The sequence below is a fragment of the Coregonus clupeaformis genome, unplaced genomic scaffold (genome assembly GCF_020615455.1).
Source record: "Coregonus clupeaformis isolate EN_2021a unplaced genomic scaffold, ASM2061545v1 scaf3138, whole genome shotgun sequence".
Classification (NCBI taxonomy): domain Eukaryota; kingdom Metazoa; phylum Chordata; class Actinopteri; order Salmoniformes; family Salmonidae; genus Coregonus; species Coregonus clupeaformis.
The window spans coordinates 35,000-54,771 of NW_025536592.1; the positions used below are offsets into that span (position 1 = coordinate 35,000).

General features: G+C 44.0%; 3 protein-coding genes across 4 annotated transcripts; 1 reads left to right on the forward strand and 2 right to left on the reverse strand.

Moving 5' to 3' along the window:
* Positions 1–2,563: 2,563 nt before the first annotated feature.
* LOC121551425 (ADP-ribosylation factor-binding protein GGA3) lies at positions 2,564–11,963 on the reverse strand. Its single transcript, XM_041864068.2, is given in 19 exon segments — positions 2,564–3,122; positions 3,519–3,629; positions 4,015–4,184; positions 4,354–4,634; positions 4,933–5,090; positions 5,252–5,334; positions 5,993–6,148; positions 6,151–6,261; positions 6,440–6,556; positions 6,644–6,725; positions 7,864–7,979; positions 7,982–8,000; positions 8,695–8,775; positions 9,088–9,191; positions 10,374–10,497; positions 10,605–10,703; positions 11,017–11,092; positions 11,213–11,297; positions 11,912–11,963. Coding segments are annotated over 19 exon segments (2,124 nt in total). The 5' UTR covers positions 11,952–11,963; the 3' UTR covers positions 2,564–3,011.
* A 53-nt stretch (positions 11,964–12,016) lies between these two features.
* On the forward strand, positions 12,017–14,384 carry mrps7 (mitochondrial ribosomal protein S7). The gene is given in 6 exon segments (XM_041864067.2): positions 12,017–12,238; positions 12,785–12,976; positions 13,109–13,172; positions 13,271–13,318; positions 13,321–13,440; positions 13,745–14,384. Coding segments are annotated over 6 exon segments (690 nt in total). The 5' UTR covers positions 12,017–12,194; the 3' UTR covers positions 13,967–14,384.
* mif4gdb (MIF4G domain containing b) lies at positions 14,261–19,552 on the reverse strand. 2 transcript variants are annotated; one of them, XM_045220094.1, is made up of 5 exons: positions 19,097–19,552; positions 18,674–18,801; positions 18,091–18,246; positions 17,690–17,782; positions 14,261–17,426 (listed from the first exon to the last, which is right to left on the reverse strand). In XM_045220094.1, exons 1-5 carry the CDS (start codon positions 19,173–19,175, stop codon positions 17,199–17,201), a joined length of 684 nt encoding a protein of 227 aa, XP_045076029.1. In that variant the 5' UTR covers positions 19,176–19,552; the 3' UTR covers positions 14,261–17,198. The 2 variants fall into 2 exon arrangements, with proteins under 2 accessions (XP_045076029.1, XP_045076030.1); XM_045220095.1 differs by having other exon boundaries at positions 18,674–18,783; positions 19,097–19,551.
* Between the last annotated feature and the right edge of the window lie 220 nt (positions 19,553–19,772).

The following is a 19,772-nucleotide window of genomic DNA, read 5'->3' on the forward strand; positions in this document are numbered from 1 at the left end:
CTGGCTCTCATGAGGACCACCACAGGAAAGGAAGACCCAGAGTCACCTCTGCTGCAGAGGATAAGTTCATTAGAGTTAACTGCACCTCAGATTGCAGCACAAATAAATGCTTCACAGAGTTCAAGTAACAGACACATCTCAACATCAACTGTTCAGAGGAGACTGTGTGAATCAGGCCTTCATGGTCGAATTGCTGCAAAGAAACCACTACTAAAGGACACCAATAAGAAGAGACTTGATTGGGCCAAAAAACACGAGCAATGGACATTAGACCAGTGGAAATCTGTCCTTTGGTCTGATGAGTCCAAATTTGAGATTTTTGGTTCCGACCGCCATGTCTTTGTGAGACGCAGAGTAGGTGAACGGATGATCTCCGCATGTGTGGTTCCCACCGTGAAGCATGGAGGAGGAGGTGTGATGGTGTGGAGGTGCTTTGCTGGTGACACTGTCTGTGATTTATTTAGAATTCAAGGCACACTTAACCAGCATGGCTACCACAGCGATACACCATCCCACCTGGTTTGTGCTTAGTGGGACTATCATTTGTTTTTCAACAGGACAATGACCCAAAACACACCTCCAGGCAGTGTAAGGGCTATTTGACCAATGAGAGTGATGTAGTACTGCATCAGATGACCTGGCCTCCACAATCCCCCAACCTCAACCAAATTGAGATGGTTTGGGATGAGTTGGACCGCAGAGTGAAGGAAAAGCAGCCAACAAGTGCTCAGCATATGTGGGAACTCCTTCAAGACTGTTGGAAAAGCATTCCAGGTGAAGCTGGTTGAGAGAATGCCAAGAGTGTGCAAAGCTGTCATCAAGGCAAAGGGTGGCTATTTGAAGAATCTCAAATATAAAATATATTTTGATTTGTTTAACACTTTTTTAGTTACTACATGATTCCATATGTGTTATTTCATAGTTTATGTCTTCACTATTATTCTACAATGTAGAAAATAGTAAAAATAAATTACATTTAACATTTACATTTAAGTCATTTAGCAGACGCTCTTATCCAGAGCGACTTACAAATTGGTGCATTCACCCTATAGCCAGTGGGTTAACCACTTTCCAACATTTTTTTATTTATTTCTATTTTTTTATTTGGGGGGCTAGAAGGATTACTTTATCCTATCCTAGTTATTCCTTAAAGAGGTGGGGTTTCAAATGTCTCCGGAAGGTGGTGAGTGACTCCGCTGTCCTGGCGTCGTGGGTAAGAGCGTTGTGCCAGTAACCGAAAGGTCGCTGGTTCTAATCCCCGAGCCGACTAGGTGAAAAATCTGTCGATGTGCCCCTGAGCAAGGCACTTAACCCTAATTGCTCCTGTAAGTCGCTCTGGATAAGAGCGTCTGCTAAATGACTAAAATGTAAATGTAAATGTAAATGTGAGGGAGCTTGTTCCACCATTGGGGTGCCAGAGCAGCGAACAGTTTTGACTGGGCTGAGCGGGAACTATGCTTCCGCAGAGGAAGGGGAGCCAGCAGGCCAGAGGTGGATGAACGCAATGCCCTCGTTTGGGTGTAGGGACTGATCAGAGCCTGAAGGTACGGAGGTGCCGTTCCCCTCACTGCTCCATAGGCAAGCACCATGGTCTTGTAACGGATGCGAGCTTCAACTGGAAGCCAGTGGAGTGTGCGGAGGAGGGGGTGACGTGAGAGAACTTGGGAAGGTTGAACACCAGACAGGGCTGCGGCATTCTGGATGAGTTGTAGGGGTTTAATGGCACAGGCAGGGAGCCCAGCCAACAGCGAGTTGCAGTAATCCAGACGGGGAGATGACAAGTGCCTGGATTAGGACCTGTGCGCTTCCTGTGTAAGGCAGGGTCGTACTCTCCGAATGTTGTAGAGCATGAACCTGCAGGATCGGGTCACCGCCTTGATGTTAGCGGAGAACGACAGGGTGTTGTCCAGGGTCACGCCAAGGCAATAAAAACCCTTGAATGAGTAGGTGTGTCCAAACCTTTGACTGGTACTGTATGTGTGTGTGTGTGTGTGTGATATATATATATATATATATATATATATATAAATAAATAAGTGTCTGGTCATAATTAGTTTAGTTATATTTCCTTTTCCAGCTAGTCTATGTGCTGTATCCAGTAGCTGCAGGGCGGGACTACGTTTGTTAGGAAATGTGCTGTATACAGGGACAACTGGCTGGTCTGCTAAAACACCTTGTAGTTGTTCTCAGTTAATGAACACACTTAATAACAAATCAAGAGAGAGATTTGTAACCTCCATTTGGTGCATCTTTGTATCAATTTCTTAAACATGGAAAAAGCATATGTAATAATAATAATAATATGCCATTTAGCAGACGCTTTTATCCAAAGCGACTTACAGTCATGTGTGCATACATTTTTACGTATGGTTGGTCCCGGGGATCGAACCCACTACCCTGGCGTTACAAGCGCCATGCTCTACCAATTGAGCTACAGAGGACCACAACATTACATTTTTAGCAGACGCTCTTATCCAGAGCGACTTACAGGAGCAATTAGGGTTAAGTGCCTTGCTCAGGGGCACATCGACAGATTTTTCACCTAGTCGGCTCGGGGATTAGAACCAGCGACCTTTCGGTTACTGGCACAACGCTCTTACCCACTAAGCTACCTGCCGCCCACTAAGCTACATGTCTCTTTGCTCTTGTGTCCCTTTAGTTGAGATGCAGTCCTGGAATAATATGCAATACAAACTCTGTTAAGCTCTGCAAGCTATTGCAAAACTGGCTTAAACTGTATGCCATGTATGCTATATTACGCTTACAAAGTTACAGGTGCCTCAATAGCAACTGGGCAATTACAAAGAAAACATCAAAACAATCTAAAATAAACGGAATGGTTGGCTGGTAGGTAGCACTATGTTGGTACTGTAACATTGCAGCACATTTCTCCCACCCTATCCTCTCCTTGGCTCTCTCTCTCTCTCTCTCTCTGGGGTATGTGTGGTTAACACCCCAATCATGGAGTGTTGGTTTGGACCGCCCCTCGGCTCTGTGGTGTATGGGGGTGGCTATAGGTGACCCCATCTGTCTGGCTGGGGGAACTGGTCCACTTCGCCCACCTCTGAGCACTGCCTGTTTCCGAGAGTGAACGCCAGCTTGTAGCGCAGACGCACCTTCTCCTGCAAGAGGCAAATGTTTGAAGAGGGTCAGCAAGGGGTTTCACAAAGACTATAAAGTGTAAGGAAGCCCATCAGGTCCAAAAAGACCTAGGCTCTATCTCAATTAATCTTTCCTTGATTCCTCACATCCTCTCTCTCCTCGTCTCCCCAAAACACATTGGAGAAGAGTCAGAGAGGAGGGACCATGAACCTCCAATACAGTTGAAAAGATGAGATAGGATGCAAGGAACCATGGAAAGATGAATTGAGATCGAGCCCTTGTCCTACAATGACTCTGGCCTGTGTATTAGAGAAGTGGGCTGCTCCCTAACCACGTGACCTGGGCCCTAGGTAGGTCATATGACTTTTCCCTGACCATGTGACCTTACCAGGAAATACTCCTGGCCCTGCTCTTACCTTCAGGGGATTGGCCAGCAGCATGACCTGTGTGACGGAGGCCGGGGGAAGGATGGGGTTAAAGGGAGCCAACTCTGTTCCTGACGGAGGCTGCAGCTTCACCTTCATGGACTGGAGGACAAGGAGAGGAGGGGTTAAGGAGTGTGTGAAAGTGGGTTTGTGGATGAAATTTACACACTGAAGATGGCTGCAAAGCCGAAACGTCTGTGTACGCTATCCCTGATGCAGTGAAAATAATCAAAACATCTATTTTAAAAATGAAGTAAGCTTTATGCAACATATTTTTGAGTGCGGACCCATCACCTTTTGTTTGGATGAAATGATACAATGTTTGAGTGAGTAAGTTTACAGGAGTGGGACAGACCTGTAAGTGTTATATGAGTGCATGTGTACACATTGCCCTGAGACATGGCTGTAGACTCCTATGGCGTCTAGACACAGCAAGTGTACACAAAGCGTGTGCGTGGACCATGTGTGTATTGCGCCTGGGTGTTACCTTTGGCACGGCGGCCTGTAGGACCACGTTCTGAACGGGCAGTGGTGCAGTGTTCTGCATGGACACCACTAACACCAGTACGTCTGGTCTGCAAGGGGGACAGTCTGAGGCAAAGTTCAACAGCACACGCACCCCGTCCTTATCATAGGCCGTTACAGGGAGCACTTTACCTGGAGGGGACAGGACAGAGGCAATGAGAGGCTATATCAATGTTATCCAGACAGTGTACTGTGGACATCAAATGGTTAAAAAAGACGAACAACGTTCAATTTCACAGGAGGATATAAGAGGCATTCCCTGTTCCCCTTTCTACCTCCCTCCCCTATCTCCAGGACTCACTGGGTCTGATGGCCTCCAGGGGGACGTGCACGTTGCCCAGGGAGGCCTCCGGTCCTAGCCCCCTGGCTGGACTGCCCCCCTGGAAGGAGGAGTGATGGAAGGGGGAGAGGGAGCTGAACAGGGGGCTGCCCGGTGCGGAGCTCAGCGTCTGGGCTTTGGTGTGGGACACCGCTGGGGAGCCGGGCATGGGGCCTGGGAGGAGGGAGGTCGAGGAGAGGGGGACCGGGGGGACGATGGCCCCCAAGGAGGGTGCCATCCCGAATCGACCGCCAACGCGCAAACTGGAAACGACAGAAAACATGAGCTCTCTGTGGAGACATAACTAAATCAAACAAGCAAGTGTGCAATCAAGAGCATGTTGATTTGTACCATATTCAGGATAATGTTGAGTAGTAGTAGTAATGTAATGATGGGATGCACTATTAATGACAACCCTGAGCCTTCGGATTACCTCAGAAATGTTGCTTCACTTCAGCCATGCACTGAAGCACCTGATCTAATTCAATGTGGGTAATATAATACCTTGAATTGATCTACAATATTACCAGCGAAGTAAAGCGAGTAAGGTTAATTGAGCACCTCTTTGGCTCTCCAAAGTCCAGCATGGCCAGGTCTTGGAGGTCCTGGAGGCTGTGGGTGGCGGGGGCCGTGGCGGGGGCTGGCGCTGGCTGGACTGGGGGAAATACTGGGCCTGGTCCCGCTATAGCGCCAAACAAGTCCAGGCCAGGATCAGGAGCCTGGAGATGGATAGAGGGGAAGAGACACTTACAAATCTACCCAATGTATCACAAGAGTTGTGCAAAATACCTCACTGGTAGAGACACAGAAAATGACAGGAGAAAAAAAGTAATGCTTTTTCAATGCTCTGACCATTGTGGTCATCATCAAGAAGAACTACCTGTAAGGAGGTCCACGGATTGGCTATTTCATCCAGCTTTGGTTTTGATTGGCTGCTCAGAGAAGGAACTGGATTGTTCAGGCCTGAAAAAAGACAGAAGGGAAATTATTATTATTATTGACCCTTATTTTACCAGGTAAAGTTGACTGAGAACATATTCTCTTTTACAGCAACGATCTGGAGAATAGTTACAGGGGGGAGGAGAGGGGATGAATGAGCCAATTGGAAGCTGGGGATGATTAGGTGGCCATGATGGTATGAGGGCTAGATTGGGAATTTTGCCAGGACACCTGGGGTTAACGCCCCTACTCTTACGATAAGTGCCATGGGATCTTTAGTGACCACAGAGAGTCAGGACACCCGTTTAACGTCCCATCCGATAGACGGCACCCTATGCAGGGCAATGTCCCCTTCACTGCCCTGGGCATTGGTATCCCCTTAGACCAGAGGGAAGAGTGCCCCCTAATGGCCCTCCAACACCATTTCCAGCAGCATCTGGTCTCCCATCCAAGGACCTACCAGGACCTAATCTGCTGAGCTTCAGAGGCAATCCAGCAGTGGGATGCAGGGTGGTATGCTGCTGGCATAATGAAATTAAGTACCATGGGGTATTGTCTGAACATTGGTGAACACAGTCCTCATGAATATATTTTGAATAAAAATCAAATAGGAAATATGGCCTACATTTAATAAGAATGCGTTTACACATAACTTCCATAAAATGCAAGGTCAGTGAGGTACCTAAGGATAGCAGCTCATCGTCAAGGAGAGAGAGAGCATTGAGGGCCTTGTCGGTGGCTGGGAGGCTGGGGCTGTTGTTCTGACTGGCATGCGACCCGGCCAACCTTTTTGGAGGAGGAGGCAAGACAGGGATTGGGAACCCCAGGTGATTAGCTAAGTGGGATCGGAGACCAATGGGAGAGGGGCAGGCGGAGGAGGGGTGGAGTTTGGAATGTCAATGCCAGCCAGGTCAATCAAGGTCTCTGTGTTGTCACTGTTCCCTGTGGTCTCTGTAGAATAGAGAGAGGGAAAGAGGGAGAGGTGGAGAGAGGTAGAAGGAAGCAGAGAGAGGAATTGAAATCAAATGAGGTAGAAAGAGAGAGATACAAAATGGCAGAAAGGAAACAGTTTGCTCTGAAAGTGCTATGAAAAGAGCTGAGAAGTGTGTATATGCATGCCATCACTCACCTTCACCAGCTGCAGATCTAGGATCCTCGCTGTCTCCATTCACCGTCTGTCCCTTGACAATCTTCTTGTAGGAGTTGATGACCCGTGAGAGGTCATCGCTGGCCTGCAGGATCTCACCTGGAGGGCAAAGGTCAGAGGTTAAGAGATGGAACAACAAATAACAATGTAAGAGGTAGAAAAACATTAAAATAACTATTTCCTCACCTAAACTTGTGTCGTTATCTTCAGTCTCGGTGGCCATTTTGAAAGCAGCGCGTCTCAACTTGTCGCAGCGGTCGTATAGTTCCTGTTATTAAAGGAAATGTACGACGACATGCTTCAATCAGCCACTGACACGGTTTACAATTCAAATTAATTTCACATAACATCAAAGTCTACCACACTCATATCATTCTAGCAGCCATTCCTAATTCGCTCCCTACCCCTTCCCCTTGGCCCTACCACTTCCTCTTGGACATAACACTTTGGTGTTTGCAGATATGTAAGGAGTAAGCAATATGATGGAAGCTCCACCACTAAACTGCTTATACCTATCTAGACCCTTCAGATCTGCAAGCATCGAAAGGTTAGGGCCCAGGGGAAGTGGTAGGGACAATGCTAGACCTCATGTGGCTGGAGTGTGTCAGCAGTTCCTGCAAGAGGAAGGCATTGATGCTATGGACTGGCCCGCCCGTTCCCCAGACCTGAATCCAATTGAGCACATCTGGGACATCATGTCTCGCTCCATCCACCAACGCCACGTTGCACCACAGACTGTCCAGGAGTTGGCGGATGCTTTAGTCCAGGTCTGGGAGGAGATCCCTCAGGAGACCATCCGCCACCTCATCAGGAGCATGCCCAGGCGTTGTAGGGAGGTCATACAGGCACGTGGAGGCCACACACACACTACTGAGCCTCATTTTGACTTGTTTTAAGGACATTACATCAAAGTTGGATCAGCCTGTTGTGTTTTCCACTTTAATTTTGAGGGTGACTCAAATCCAGACCTCCATGGGTTGATACATTTGATTTCCATTGATAATTATTGTGTGATTTTGTTGTCAGCACATTCAACTATGTAAAGAAAAAAGTATTTAATAAGATTATTTCATTCATTCAGATCTAGGATGTGTTATTTTAGTGTTCCCTTTATTTTTTTGAGCAGTGTATATTAATATTCATTACCATTTCTCCCGACAGTAGAAGAACTGCTCTGGCACACTGCATGAAACAGAGGCATGCTTCACAATCACTGCGCCACAAGAGCGGCAGAGACTGACAAACTATTGTCGAAGGTCAGACGAGGCGCACTATGGTTTCAGACGGCACTCTATCCCCGCTCTTCCAAAGAGAAAGTCACATATTATTTTGTTCGGTGCGGCGATAGAGCGGTGTTTGAACTAGGGCTAAGTGTGATGTGTGTGGAGTCTGAACGGAACACATACCTTGATGATCTCTCTGTCTGACTGGGAGGACCTGTCCTTGTCGTAGTGGGACAGCATCTCACTCAGCAGCTTGACATTGATGCCCACCTCCTCCAGGGTGTGGATGCGTTTGGTCACTTCTGAACCCTGACATCGTCCTGGGAGAATAAGGGTTAATAAGATGTTCAAGACTTGTTATAACATTGTTATACATTTCTATAACAGCCTTATATGCATGCGCAACAGTTATACTGTAAATGCATTCAGCCGTCCTGGGAAAACAGAACGATACAAGTGTGATAGAGAACTACTTACATGGATGCATGATCGGCTATGATAACATTTTCTAAGAACCATCTGTGTGTAATGTATTCTATAGTGTATTTATTATACCATGGCGAATTATTAAAGCAATAAGGCCTGAGGTGGTGTGGTATATGGCCAATATACCACAGCTAAGGGCTGTTCTTATGCATGACGCAACGCGGAGTGCCTGGATACAGCCCTTAGCCATGGTATATTGGCCATATACCACAAACCCCCGAGGTGCCTTATTGCAATTATAAACTGGTTACAAACGTAATTAGAACAGTAAAAATAAATGTTTTGTCATACCCGTGGTATACGATCTTATATATCAATAAGCATTCAGGGCTCGAACCACCCAGTTAATAAAAGCCTTTCTATAAGCATTTATTACCGCTAAAAGCTAGTTAAAACAGTCTTATGAACCCATTATGACTATGAACACACAGGTGGTGTGTCACAGGCTGAGTATGAGCATTCATAACAGCTTACGGCTCCTTACAACAGCCTTTATAAACACTTAAAGGGCAGGTCGTTGTCTCTCACCTCCTTCACCATGTTCTTGATGAGCCTGTTGGCTTCCTGCAGGTCCTCTGGGTTTTTGCTCCTCAGAAGCTCTGCTAGCAGCTAAACACACATAAAGGCATGTCCCTGTCACCATGGTGACATTGACATCTGCTTGTTTGACCCTATCTGTACATCAGTGGTCAGCAATGCTGGTCCTAGAGAGCTAGAAGGAATGCAGGCTTTTGTTCCAGCCCAGCACGATAACCCCCGTTTCAGCAAATCAAGGTTTCAGTGTTTTGCTGTAAGTAGGTGTGTTAGTGCTGGGCTGAAACAAAAGTCTGCACACCACACATAGTTCTCTAGGACCAGGGTCCAGGACCAGGGTTAAAGACCAGTACTGTGGATACACTCAGTCTGGAGCCAGTGTCTCACCTTGCCCATGTCCTCATTGTCAAACACAGGGTTCTTGGGACGTGTGGGGGGTGAAGGAATCAGAGTCTTGTCCACTGGGAGCTCAGGGTCCGTAGTTACAAGGCCTGAAGAGGGGAAGGTGTGTGTGATTTAGTTCACAGATAAGATTTAAAGAATAACCTAAAATAACTCTATGGGACTATTCATCACAAACAGAGTTCTATTTCAAAGCAATGAGGAAAATTGATGAAGAATATCAGTTTACTTCCTGAATTGAAATGGTATTAAGCAGGTAGCCTAGCGGTTAGAGCGTTGGGCAAGCAAACCGAAAAAATTGGTTGATGTGCCCTTGAGCAAGGCACTTAAGCCTAATTGCTCAAGGGTCGCCGTTGATAATGGCAGACCCTGGCTGTGAACACACTCTCCGGGAGTTGGGATATGCAAAACACATTTCCAACAGGACAAATATAAGCACACACCTAGTTATTATTATTTCCTGATAGGAAACAGTGTTCCATTTCAAAGCAATGAGGAAAATTGAGGAAGGATATCCTTTAACTTCCTGAATTTGAAATGGTATTGAGCCGAGCCCAATCACACACAAAGAAATAGCAGAGGGTACTTCCTGATTGGAGGACAAAGGTCTTTCGGTTATCACTAGTTACCACAGCCACAAAGTCATAAACACCACCCATTTCTACAATGTATTTTCTTAAAATGTGATTTTAAACCTAACCTTATCCACACTGCTAACCTTATACCTAACCCTAACTTTAAATTAAGACCAAAAAGCACATTTAATTTTCATTAATTTTTACAATATAGCCAATTTTGACTTTGTGGCTAATTTATATTATATAGTGATGGGGGAAATCGATACAGTTACATATCAGGATATAATTTGACGATATATCGTATCGTATTGACAATATCGCAATATTATTTTTGCGCTAGTTTGCTGTATCTAAAACCAAAACTCAAAAGCAATTTTCCTTCATAGCTTGTTCTCAATCTTCTTTTTAAATTAGGAGCCAATTTGTTTTCAGCTATTTTATTTGCAATGACTGATCAAAACTTGTTTTCTCATGACTCTCTCTTTTCCCTCTGCAGCAGACATATGGTGAGCAATATGTTTGGAACATCGAATCGCAATAAAATCACAGTATCGAATCGCAATATATATAGAATCGTGAGAATCGCAATGCATATCGTATCGGCACCCAAGTATCGTGATAATATCGTATCGTGAGGTCCCTGACAATTCCCAGCCATAGTGGCTGTGGTAACTAGTGGAAACCAGGTCTTACCCTGTCTCCTTAGTGTCTGGTATGCTTCGTTGATTTTGGCCTCGTTGGGGAAAGCTACTGTCCAGCTGTACAGCATCTCAATGATCTTAGTCTTCACCTTCTCTGGCACTCTGTCTCCCATGTACTAGATATAAGTGTACCAGATCTTTGTCAGTGATGTATTCACACACAGCACACAAGGAAAATAGAAGAAGAATAGAATAACGCATTCAGGATACCAAGTCCACTCACCTTGGGAGAAACAACTTTGATCAGCTCGTTCAGAAACCGATATTTCCCGATTTCATTATGAAACCTTCTCCCGCAGTTCTTCATACATGCCTCTAATACCTGTAAATTTGTGTTAATGTGTAAATTTTGTCAGTGGAGGCTGCTGAGGGGAGTACGGCTCATAATAATGTCTGGAACAAACTTAATGGAATGGCATCAAACACAAAGAAACCATGTGTTTGATACCATTCCACTGATTCAGCTCCAGCCATTACCATGAGCCTGTCCTCCCCAATTAAGGTGCCACCAACCTCCTGTGGCCTATATAGCCCTGAGACAAGACTGTATACACCATATGAGTACATACAGCTATGCCTCAGGGCTAGAACACAATATTGGACGGAATGAAATAGTACAAACAAACAATACTCACTGTTAAAGCCTGAAGCGCCTCCCATTCTTGCGGCGATTGGATTTTGTGAGCCAGCAACCTGACAGCTATCTGGGGACTGCACAAAGAGATTGGGTTACATGGCACATTTCCTATACATACTCTAGCAATGGGTCAAAGATAGCTAATACATACTGAATTTACACAATGGTATTAGGTGAATCAGGAAGTAACATACCCTTCCAATTCCTTATTGATCTGGTCACAGAAACCGATGATGTACTCCCAATCCTCCTGTCTGTTTGTTGGATGGGTGGCTTTATCTATAGTGAGATCAAATAAGAAGACAATGTGTTTAACACATGCCTTTACAGTTGAGAGCAGACAGACCTGTTGAAAGGACAACACGTGAGCAACCTGACACTGACAGTCAAGAATTCGATTGTGTCATCCATCCTCTGTCATCCTCCACATTGCACTGGCTTCTAGCATCAATGCCACAACGAGTATATATGCAGTGTAGCCACCACTGTAACGTTAGCCCCCAGTTCCTCGAAAGGCTATCAATGATATCTGTCAACCAACACAAGATAGGCGCTTGATACTAAAATCATAATCATCAATTCAGCTGTCTTAACTCTCGAAATCAAAAGGGAGCTCAGCTGAGGTTCAGCGGCCACATCCCCTGGGTTTATGCTTGAATGTTTGCCTCCCACAACTGATCCAGATTCAGTGCCCAGCTTTCCTGAAACGGCTGCTTAGAACGAGAACGCTAACACAGATCCTAGAATCGGGATGCCTCGAAGGCAGTAGCCCTGGAGGATTGCAGACAGTTCAACAGATCGCACTCTTCATTCATTCACTCCATTAATTCAATGCAATGCAATAAGCTAATAATGTAAGTGAATTGATTGGATACATAGGTTAATTCACTCACTGAGCCAGGATTCTAGCGTCTCCCCTTCCTGGTACGCCATAGCATTGGAAACATCGCGTGATGACATCACCAATGTGTGCAACTATGCGCGAGAATCACGCAGTCTGCGTTGTCAATAAATCCTAGAAAAATATGAATTTATTGCTTGGTGTAAAATTTAGAAATTCGAACACTTAGCTGAATAATGATTTATTTGGGAAAATAAATCATAAAAATTAGTTTTGCTTTGTGGCATCTACGAGAGAGCTTACCCAGGGGTCTTCGAGGCACCACATTTTCCAAGATGGCTGCCTCCATCACAGGTTTACTAAAACCTTGGACAACAAGGTAATTATAATTTTGCTGATTAACGATTGCAAACATCGATGAGATGTAGTGGATGTGTATCTTAACACTGTGATACTGCACTAGTATGACACTTATCATTGCACAAGCTGTTGCACCCATGCAGACGTGATTATATAACTAGCTAGCTAACGTTAATTCAGCTACCTACAGTCAGTGACATTTAAATTCTACTTGTTCGTTTTTTATTTAGAGACATGCCACCCGAGTGTATTCATTGTAGCAAAATACAAAATCGCCAGTGCTGTAAGAACATGTTTGTGAATCCGTGTGAGTGTGGCTGGCCACGATCTGTTCATATAGATTTAACAAGCAAAGCAAGCACAGAAACATTCTAGCTCAGATCCAGGGCGCGAGGTGACAGGACCAGATCTAAGAAACACTAGTTACCCCTTATGTTTCTGCAAGCAACATTAGATGGTTAAACGATCATGTAAAGATATGTTCCATGATAGACTATAACCATTGCATTGTATTTGACCATTAAACATGAAGTGTCATAACCTTCTGTTGCTCATGCTTCTCTAGGGTATTCCTGGTGAGATGGAGCAGGTACAACCCTTACTACCTGGAGCCCGAGCCTCGGAAAGAGGTGTACCACATCCCAGAGACTGAGCTCACACCTGAGCAGAAAGAGGAGAGGGAGCTGAAATCTGTCAGGCCCATAAAGGCAGCCACCAGCTCTGTCACCAGCTCTGTTTTCAACGACCCTGTGTTGAGGTACCTAACCCCAACACACACTCATGCATAAGCATACACACACACACACACTGAAATACATGTAGCTAGGTCATGTGGTTGTATGTTTATGCAGTGTGAATTACAGTTCATCACTATTCTTTCTCTTCACAGCAAGTTTGTCAACATGATGATGAAAGATGGTGACAAGATTATAGCCAAAGGTATCATCACACAGGTAGAAGTGGGATTCTATGGGACTGTTTGATGGAATGATTGATATAGTTTGCCAAGTAATGTAAATATACACTAATGCCCGTCCTTATCTCTTCCCAGACATTGGAGGACATGAAGAGAAAACAGGTGGAGAAGTACCACAAAGCCCCCCTAAGGGAAAGAAGGCAGAGGTCGAGTGTAATCCATACGCCATCTTCCACCAGGCTCTGGAGAACTGCAAACCTGTCATTGGCCTGGCTAGCATTCAGAAAGGGGGCAAGTTCTATCAGGTCAGTGCTCTCACCAGTTCTACAGTCACCAGGGTCTTATTCATTAGTGCACAACGTAGCAAAACAAACGTTCTGCAACGTAACGAAAACAAGCGTTCAGGTAGTCCCTCCCTGTTTCTCTTTTCTTCTCTTTGGTGCCTAATGAGCACAACCTTGGGGTGATAGATTTAGTAGAAAAGTGTACATCAACTCTTTATTCTCCACTATACAGACATGACATAAAATTTATTGAATATCTTTAGTCTCATACAGTAATGCATTCAGTGTGTAATGACGTCCTGTATTGTCCCTGTCCACTCTGCAGGTGCCCATCCCTCTGACAGGCAACAGGCGGCGCTTCCTGGCCATGAAGTGGATGATCACAGAGTGCCGGGATAACAAGCACAGACGCACGCTGATGTACGAAAAACTATCACAGGAACTGCTGGCTGCCTTCTCCAAGGAGGGCAACGTGGTCAAACGGAAACACGAACTGCACAAGATGGCCGAATCCAACAGAGCCTACGCCCACTATCGCTGGTGGTAGTTGTCGACTTTGAAGCCTGGGAGCAGCATTCAAAATGGGACCTTCTGGACTGGAAGGAATTCACCTCAGGTTTGAACGAAGGGACAATGGATTGGATTTCCTTGTTGGAAAAAAAAAACATAATGGACATTTGTGCAACACATCATGGGAGATTGTCTTCAATGTAGGGCAATGACAGGCATTGTAAATATAAAGCTCTTGGACTCCATTGTGAAATATTTGGAATGGTGTGTATCCAAGTATACTGACCATGAATACAATTACTGTAAATGTGGTTACTTTTACTAACTTATGTATTATGGTTCAATAAAGAATGATTGTGAAAACATTACAAATGACATGATCACATACTGTATTTAGAATATAGGTGCATTCAACAGTGTAATCTTAAAATAAATGCAAAGCTTTGTTAAACCCAGGTCAACTTTATTTGAACATGTGATTTTTCTTAATCTGCAGTCAATGTACAACAGTAGCAAAAAAGGAGTTGACCAACGTTTGTACTTCTGACATTTGAACAGATTGTCAGATACCCAATTATAGTAATGGAAATATTTATAGGAAAATATAATACACTGAGCTCTGTCATAACGCAGTAAATTCTAACTTTCTGTACATCTACTAGAGTAGATAAATGTACAAAATGCTCAAACTTATTTGGTAATTCGGTGTAAAACAAAAGGCATGTGGCAAACTGGGTGCTGCACTTCCTGTCCAATTTAGGTTTCTACTGAATTACTTTACTTTGAATACTTGGTATTTATGTAGCAATAAATAGGCCCTATAGCATATACACATTTACTTTAAAATAATCTACTTTCAACATCATGGCCCTATCAAATATGCTCAAACTAGTGGGTGACCAACAGCAAGTTTATTTTAGTGCAGTGTTTCTAGCAAGCCTCGTTTTATCTAAGCTGTACTCCAAAATATGTTAGCTGTACTCCAAAACTGAGGAGAACCACAGCTTGTTAGTCCTTTGAATGAAAACGGTTGAGAAGCACTGATCTAGTGAACTAAATTTCAAACAATAGAAAAGCTGTCAAGTCACCCAAGTGTTACTTTTCAGATTCCACAACTACTATTACCAAATAAACCTTTCAATCTATTCTACAACTGTCCACTAGGGCCAACAGAGGTTGCTAAAATAGCCTACTAATAAACACAATATGTGTGATCATATCTTCGAGAATTTTTTTAAAATCGAATTCCATGGTTCTTCCCTCTTCAAAGAGTTTCATTCAGTCAATGGTCCTGTTTGAATACTTAACAATTCCTCCATGCCTCCCTCACTTTCTTGCAGTAATCACTGATCTGACATAACTAGGGTAGGAAAAAGCTCTGCAATGGATCACGTTAGATCAGTGATTACTATGAGGAAGGAAGGATAGATGAATGTTAAAGATATTGGAACAAGACCTAGAAATAGTCTGCTGCTTGTCTCGACTCATCCTGTTTGTGTGCAGTGGTTTTTCCAAGACACTGTGTTTGGTTTTGTGAGCCTATTAAAGTACTCGATCAGCACACAGTGTAAACATTATGAACAAACATATTCTGAACTACACAAACTACTAGATGTGGACTTCTTCAATAAAGTTAACCTGGTAAAACCTTAGTGCTGGTGGAATGAATCTCAGAAACTCAAATAATAGAGTAATCTTCAGATTTACTACTGTTTTGAAAATCTAACAGCAACGAGTAGTGAACAGCAAGAGAGAACTTATAAAGTTGCTATAATGCAGTAATATTATCAGCTTCCAAACTGCATAAATGTCTGCATTGTGGTGTACAGTTTACCCAAGCAGAAAGCAAAAAAAAGCCAGCATCCATTTTGTAGCACCAAAGTGTGGACTATGTCCTTTAAAGAGGTACCTCTAATAGACTTCAAATACAAAAACATCAGCAAAACTATTTGTTCTTATTAGAATCAGCAAAAGCTGACTAACTTCCAGCTTTGACAATATTGCTGTCCATATTGGCACCACATGTTCTACAAAACTATGTGTTCAGAAACTTGTGATTATGACAATTCAGAAACTAGGATTCACACCTAAAAAAGTAAATGTATTGATATTTTCAGAAAGGAAATATTACAAAATTACTTTTGACAAATCTCTTGGTCCCAAATCCCAATTATAACAAATTGCTCTCTCTCTCGTCATGTGTTTTTTGACCTTAGTGGAAACAAAGAGGCTTAAGAGTCATTGGCAGCAGGGTGGACCCACGTTGTAGTGTTACATGCGTTGTCTTAATCTTTTGTGTGATTGATTTTGTCAAAAATCCCTCAAATCAGTCCAAAATGCTTTTCAGTCATTTTAATCTACCACTCAAACAATAGGGTGCTTTTAAAACAAAAGTTGACTGGAAAGTATATTGTACAATTGATTTGGACCCTATGGCTGCATTTACACAGGCAGACCAATTCTAATATTTTGCCCAATTATTGGCAAAAGAGCTAATCTGATTGGTAAAAAGACCAATTAGTGGTAAAACAAAGAAAATATCAGAATTGGGCTGTCTGTGTGAAAGAAGCCTTTTTGTAAAGCATTGATTGTGAGATCATCATTTGATCCATACATTCACTTGGGCCTAATGATTGTCTAAGCTCTCCACATTTTCTGCACACCTCTCAAGATTCTTTGTAGAAAAAAGTAACAAAGATCACCCTTAAAAACAGTATCAGTGACGACTGGCAGAAGATCTATAAGAACTCAAATTATGGTCAAGCCCAAGTGACTGGAATGTGTGTCTGAACTACTTTTGTACAATAGTGAAATGTCTCATAACATTGGAATGTCAGAAAGCAAAGGGATAAACAATAAATAATTTGACTGGAGTAAAAATTGCTAATCGAAACCCACAAAATATCCTGAAATTCAGTCAAACTTGCTTCAAACCAACCCAATTCAAATACACTTCTGTATATAAACCTCTCACCAACAAAAACCTTTTTACAACCATTTACAATTGCACATTTCGAACTGACTAACTGGCTATAGTGGAAATATCCCTGCTGCTAACCACACTGGCTAGTCGCTACCCCATGGCAAAGCACAGCAAAAAAAGTGTCCTTTCTGTAATCATCCACTATGCAGCCCCTCTCCCAATACTATCACCCAGGGTCACATTCAGTAGACATGAAACGGAAGATTCCAACCTCAGCTCGTCCAATCCCATTTTGTGCCTACTGAACACCACCCACCCACCTACTGTAGCCTGGCCTAGCCTCCGTCTAGTCGCTGACTTCGCTGTAGTAGTATTTCTGGGCCGTGTCGCTGAGCGTCCAGCCCCCGGCTCTGAACTCCAGGATCTCCAGTAGCAGCAGACGGGCCATGGAGCTCAGGCCCTCCTGCAGTAGGAAGCCGTCCCGCAGCAGGTAGAAGAGCTCGTCCATCTTCTGGCCGTTCATCTTCTCCAGCTGGTCCCCGATGCGGTGCAGCTGCAGCACCAGGCAGTCTACCTGGGGGAAGGGAAGGAAAGGAGCACCAATATTAAACAAAGGGGAACCCCCCATTCAGAGATCTAGCCAGTATATAAAGCCAAACATTTTAGCCTGGAGATTTTGTCAAGGGTGTGCAGACATTTTCTCTTTGGGTCTCCCTTTAATCTGAAATTGACGCTTGGTAAGTAACCAACATATTGCGCTTTAAGAAGTGAGATAGACAATTGAAATATGTCCACAGTTGAAATACTAAATTGGGTGCTGTGCTATCTTTGACCCACCTCTTCCTCATTGTTCAGTGAGTCGGGCTGAGCCAGCCTTAACAGGCAGTCAAACACAGGATGCACCAGAGCCACCATAGGCATGTTGTTCACCTGGGGAGGGGAAAAATCCAAGGCACTATTAGCATTTCATTGATAAGAAAGGCTTCTATGCGTATACAATCCATGACGAAACAGCTCAAATAAAACTGGACAGTATTATGCCTGATTCACACTATAGGGATGAAACGTACTGCGCTGGTTTTGGATATTGTCCTTTCACAATGTTCTTTACAGCAATTATGGTGGATGCGTAACCAGGCCAGCCCAGTACAGCTCGGCTCAGCTCAGTTGTGTGAATAGGTTGTTAGATACCTCCAGTCAGAATATGAATTGGGATTCTGGAATGTTTTGGCTCGTACCTTGAGGTAGTCGAAGACGTTGCAGATGAAGGTGACGAAGCAGACCCACTCCTGCAGCGAGCGAAGCCGCGTCTCCTCCCGGGCTACAAACTCCAGCTGCAGTCGGTTGAGCAGGTTCCGCCGGAACACATTGCCGTTGTTGTGCTTGGCCTCGGCCTGCAAGGGGTGGTAGAGAACAAGGTCACACAGCCATAAGCATCTGTATGGTTCCAGTCTATGGATATATACGACTATGAAGTTAAAGCACTGATCCTGGGGAGCAAAATAGTAGGATTGGTTTGAGTACGATTGAGTTGCCCCTTGACAATGATAACCCCCTTGATCCCCCCCCCCCCAAGCTGCCCACCCGCCAAATGGTTAGGATTTGGAGACGGTAAGCTGATCTTAGATCTCTGAGCTTCTAGAAAGGAGCTAATTCGACTTCGTTTACAGTCAAACTCCATCTTTAGTTCACACCATGTTCTAGGCCTAGGTGTGAAGCCCTAGTCAAACAAGAGAATCAAAGACAACAATTCACCTTACTGTTGTTACCACCATTATTATCAGCCAGAAAGGCCAGTAGCTAAGGTGATTATTACCATACCTGAACGATAGTGTAGCAAATGCGTCCTGCCTCTTTGCTGAAGACCTGGTCCTTCAGAGACTGGTCCACGATGACATTCGACACCTTCTCCAGGTCCACCGTGCTGGGCTCTGAGGGCATAGAGATGGCTAATCCAAAGACAGCCACACTTACACTTGCTACTGGGTCATGTTCAAAGGCACGAAACTGAACATAAACGCTCTGAAACGGGGCAGTTCTATCTGAGCTTGTCCAATAAGAAATGCTTGTTTTTGTTTTCTGTTGCAAAATGTTTGAAATCTATTGCTACGGTTTGCCCTAATGAACATGACACTGTACTATGTACTCAATTGTAAAAACAAAACATAATCAATCTGACCGCATTGATTTTTCCACACAGACTATTATATATATCTTCACAGAATCACTACATGAGACACTGACCTTTCAGGGCCGTTTTCAGCAGCTTCTGGGTCTCCAAGTCGAAAGACTGAATCTTGTAGTCCTCTTTAAGGTTTTCCATATTTTATAAGTGATACTGAAATACAGACAGTGGATACTGACAGACTGTGCTTTCAAACACCGTTTCGAGCTAAATTCATTAGACAGAACTATTTGTCTCAGCACAAAGCTGTCTAAAGCTGTGTTGTCATCAATCTGGCTGCCCCCAGGCCTCTTTCATAGGGGGATATGGGGGATTAAGCCAACATAAGCAGCTCCTCTAATATTGCCCCCCAAAAAGATGTGGGTTTGCATTCAAGCAATGAAGAAACAGTTAGTTAGATTTATCATATCTTCAAATCTCAATAGTTAATTGCCATTTGTGGTGGTATTTTGTATGTTAGAGGATGTATTTCCCACCCATCCATTGTAAAAAGGCACAATGAACTTGCATGACTTCTACTGGGTCAGGAGTTGCATTTTCAGACCAACGAAACCCTATGCAGCAGCCCAACCTCGTTCCCAGGATATATGACAAAGCAGCAATACTGGTGCACGAGACTAGCAGCAGCCTGTCCCGTTGCATCAAACTGCACTACATGCCAACCCAGCAATAAATACCGGTAGAGGCATAAATATTTCATCATTAGAGATTGGATCGAGCTAGCTAAATTGGCTG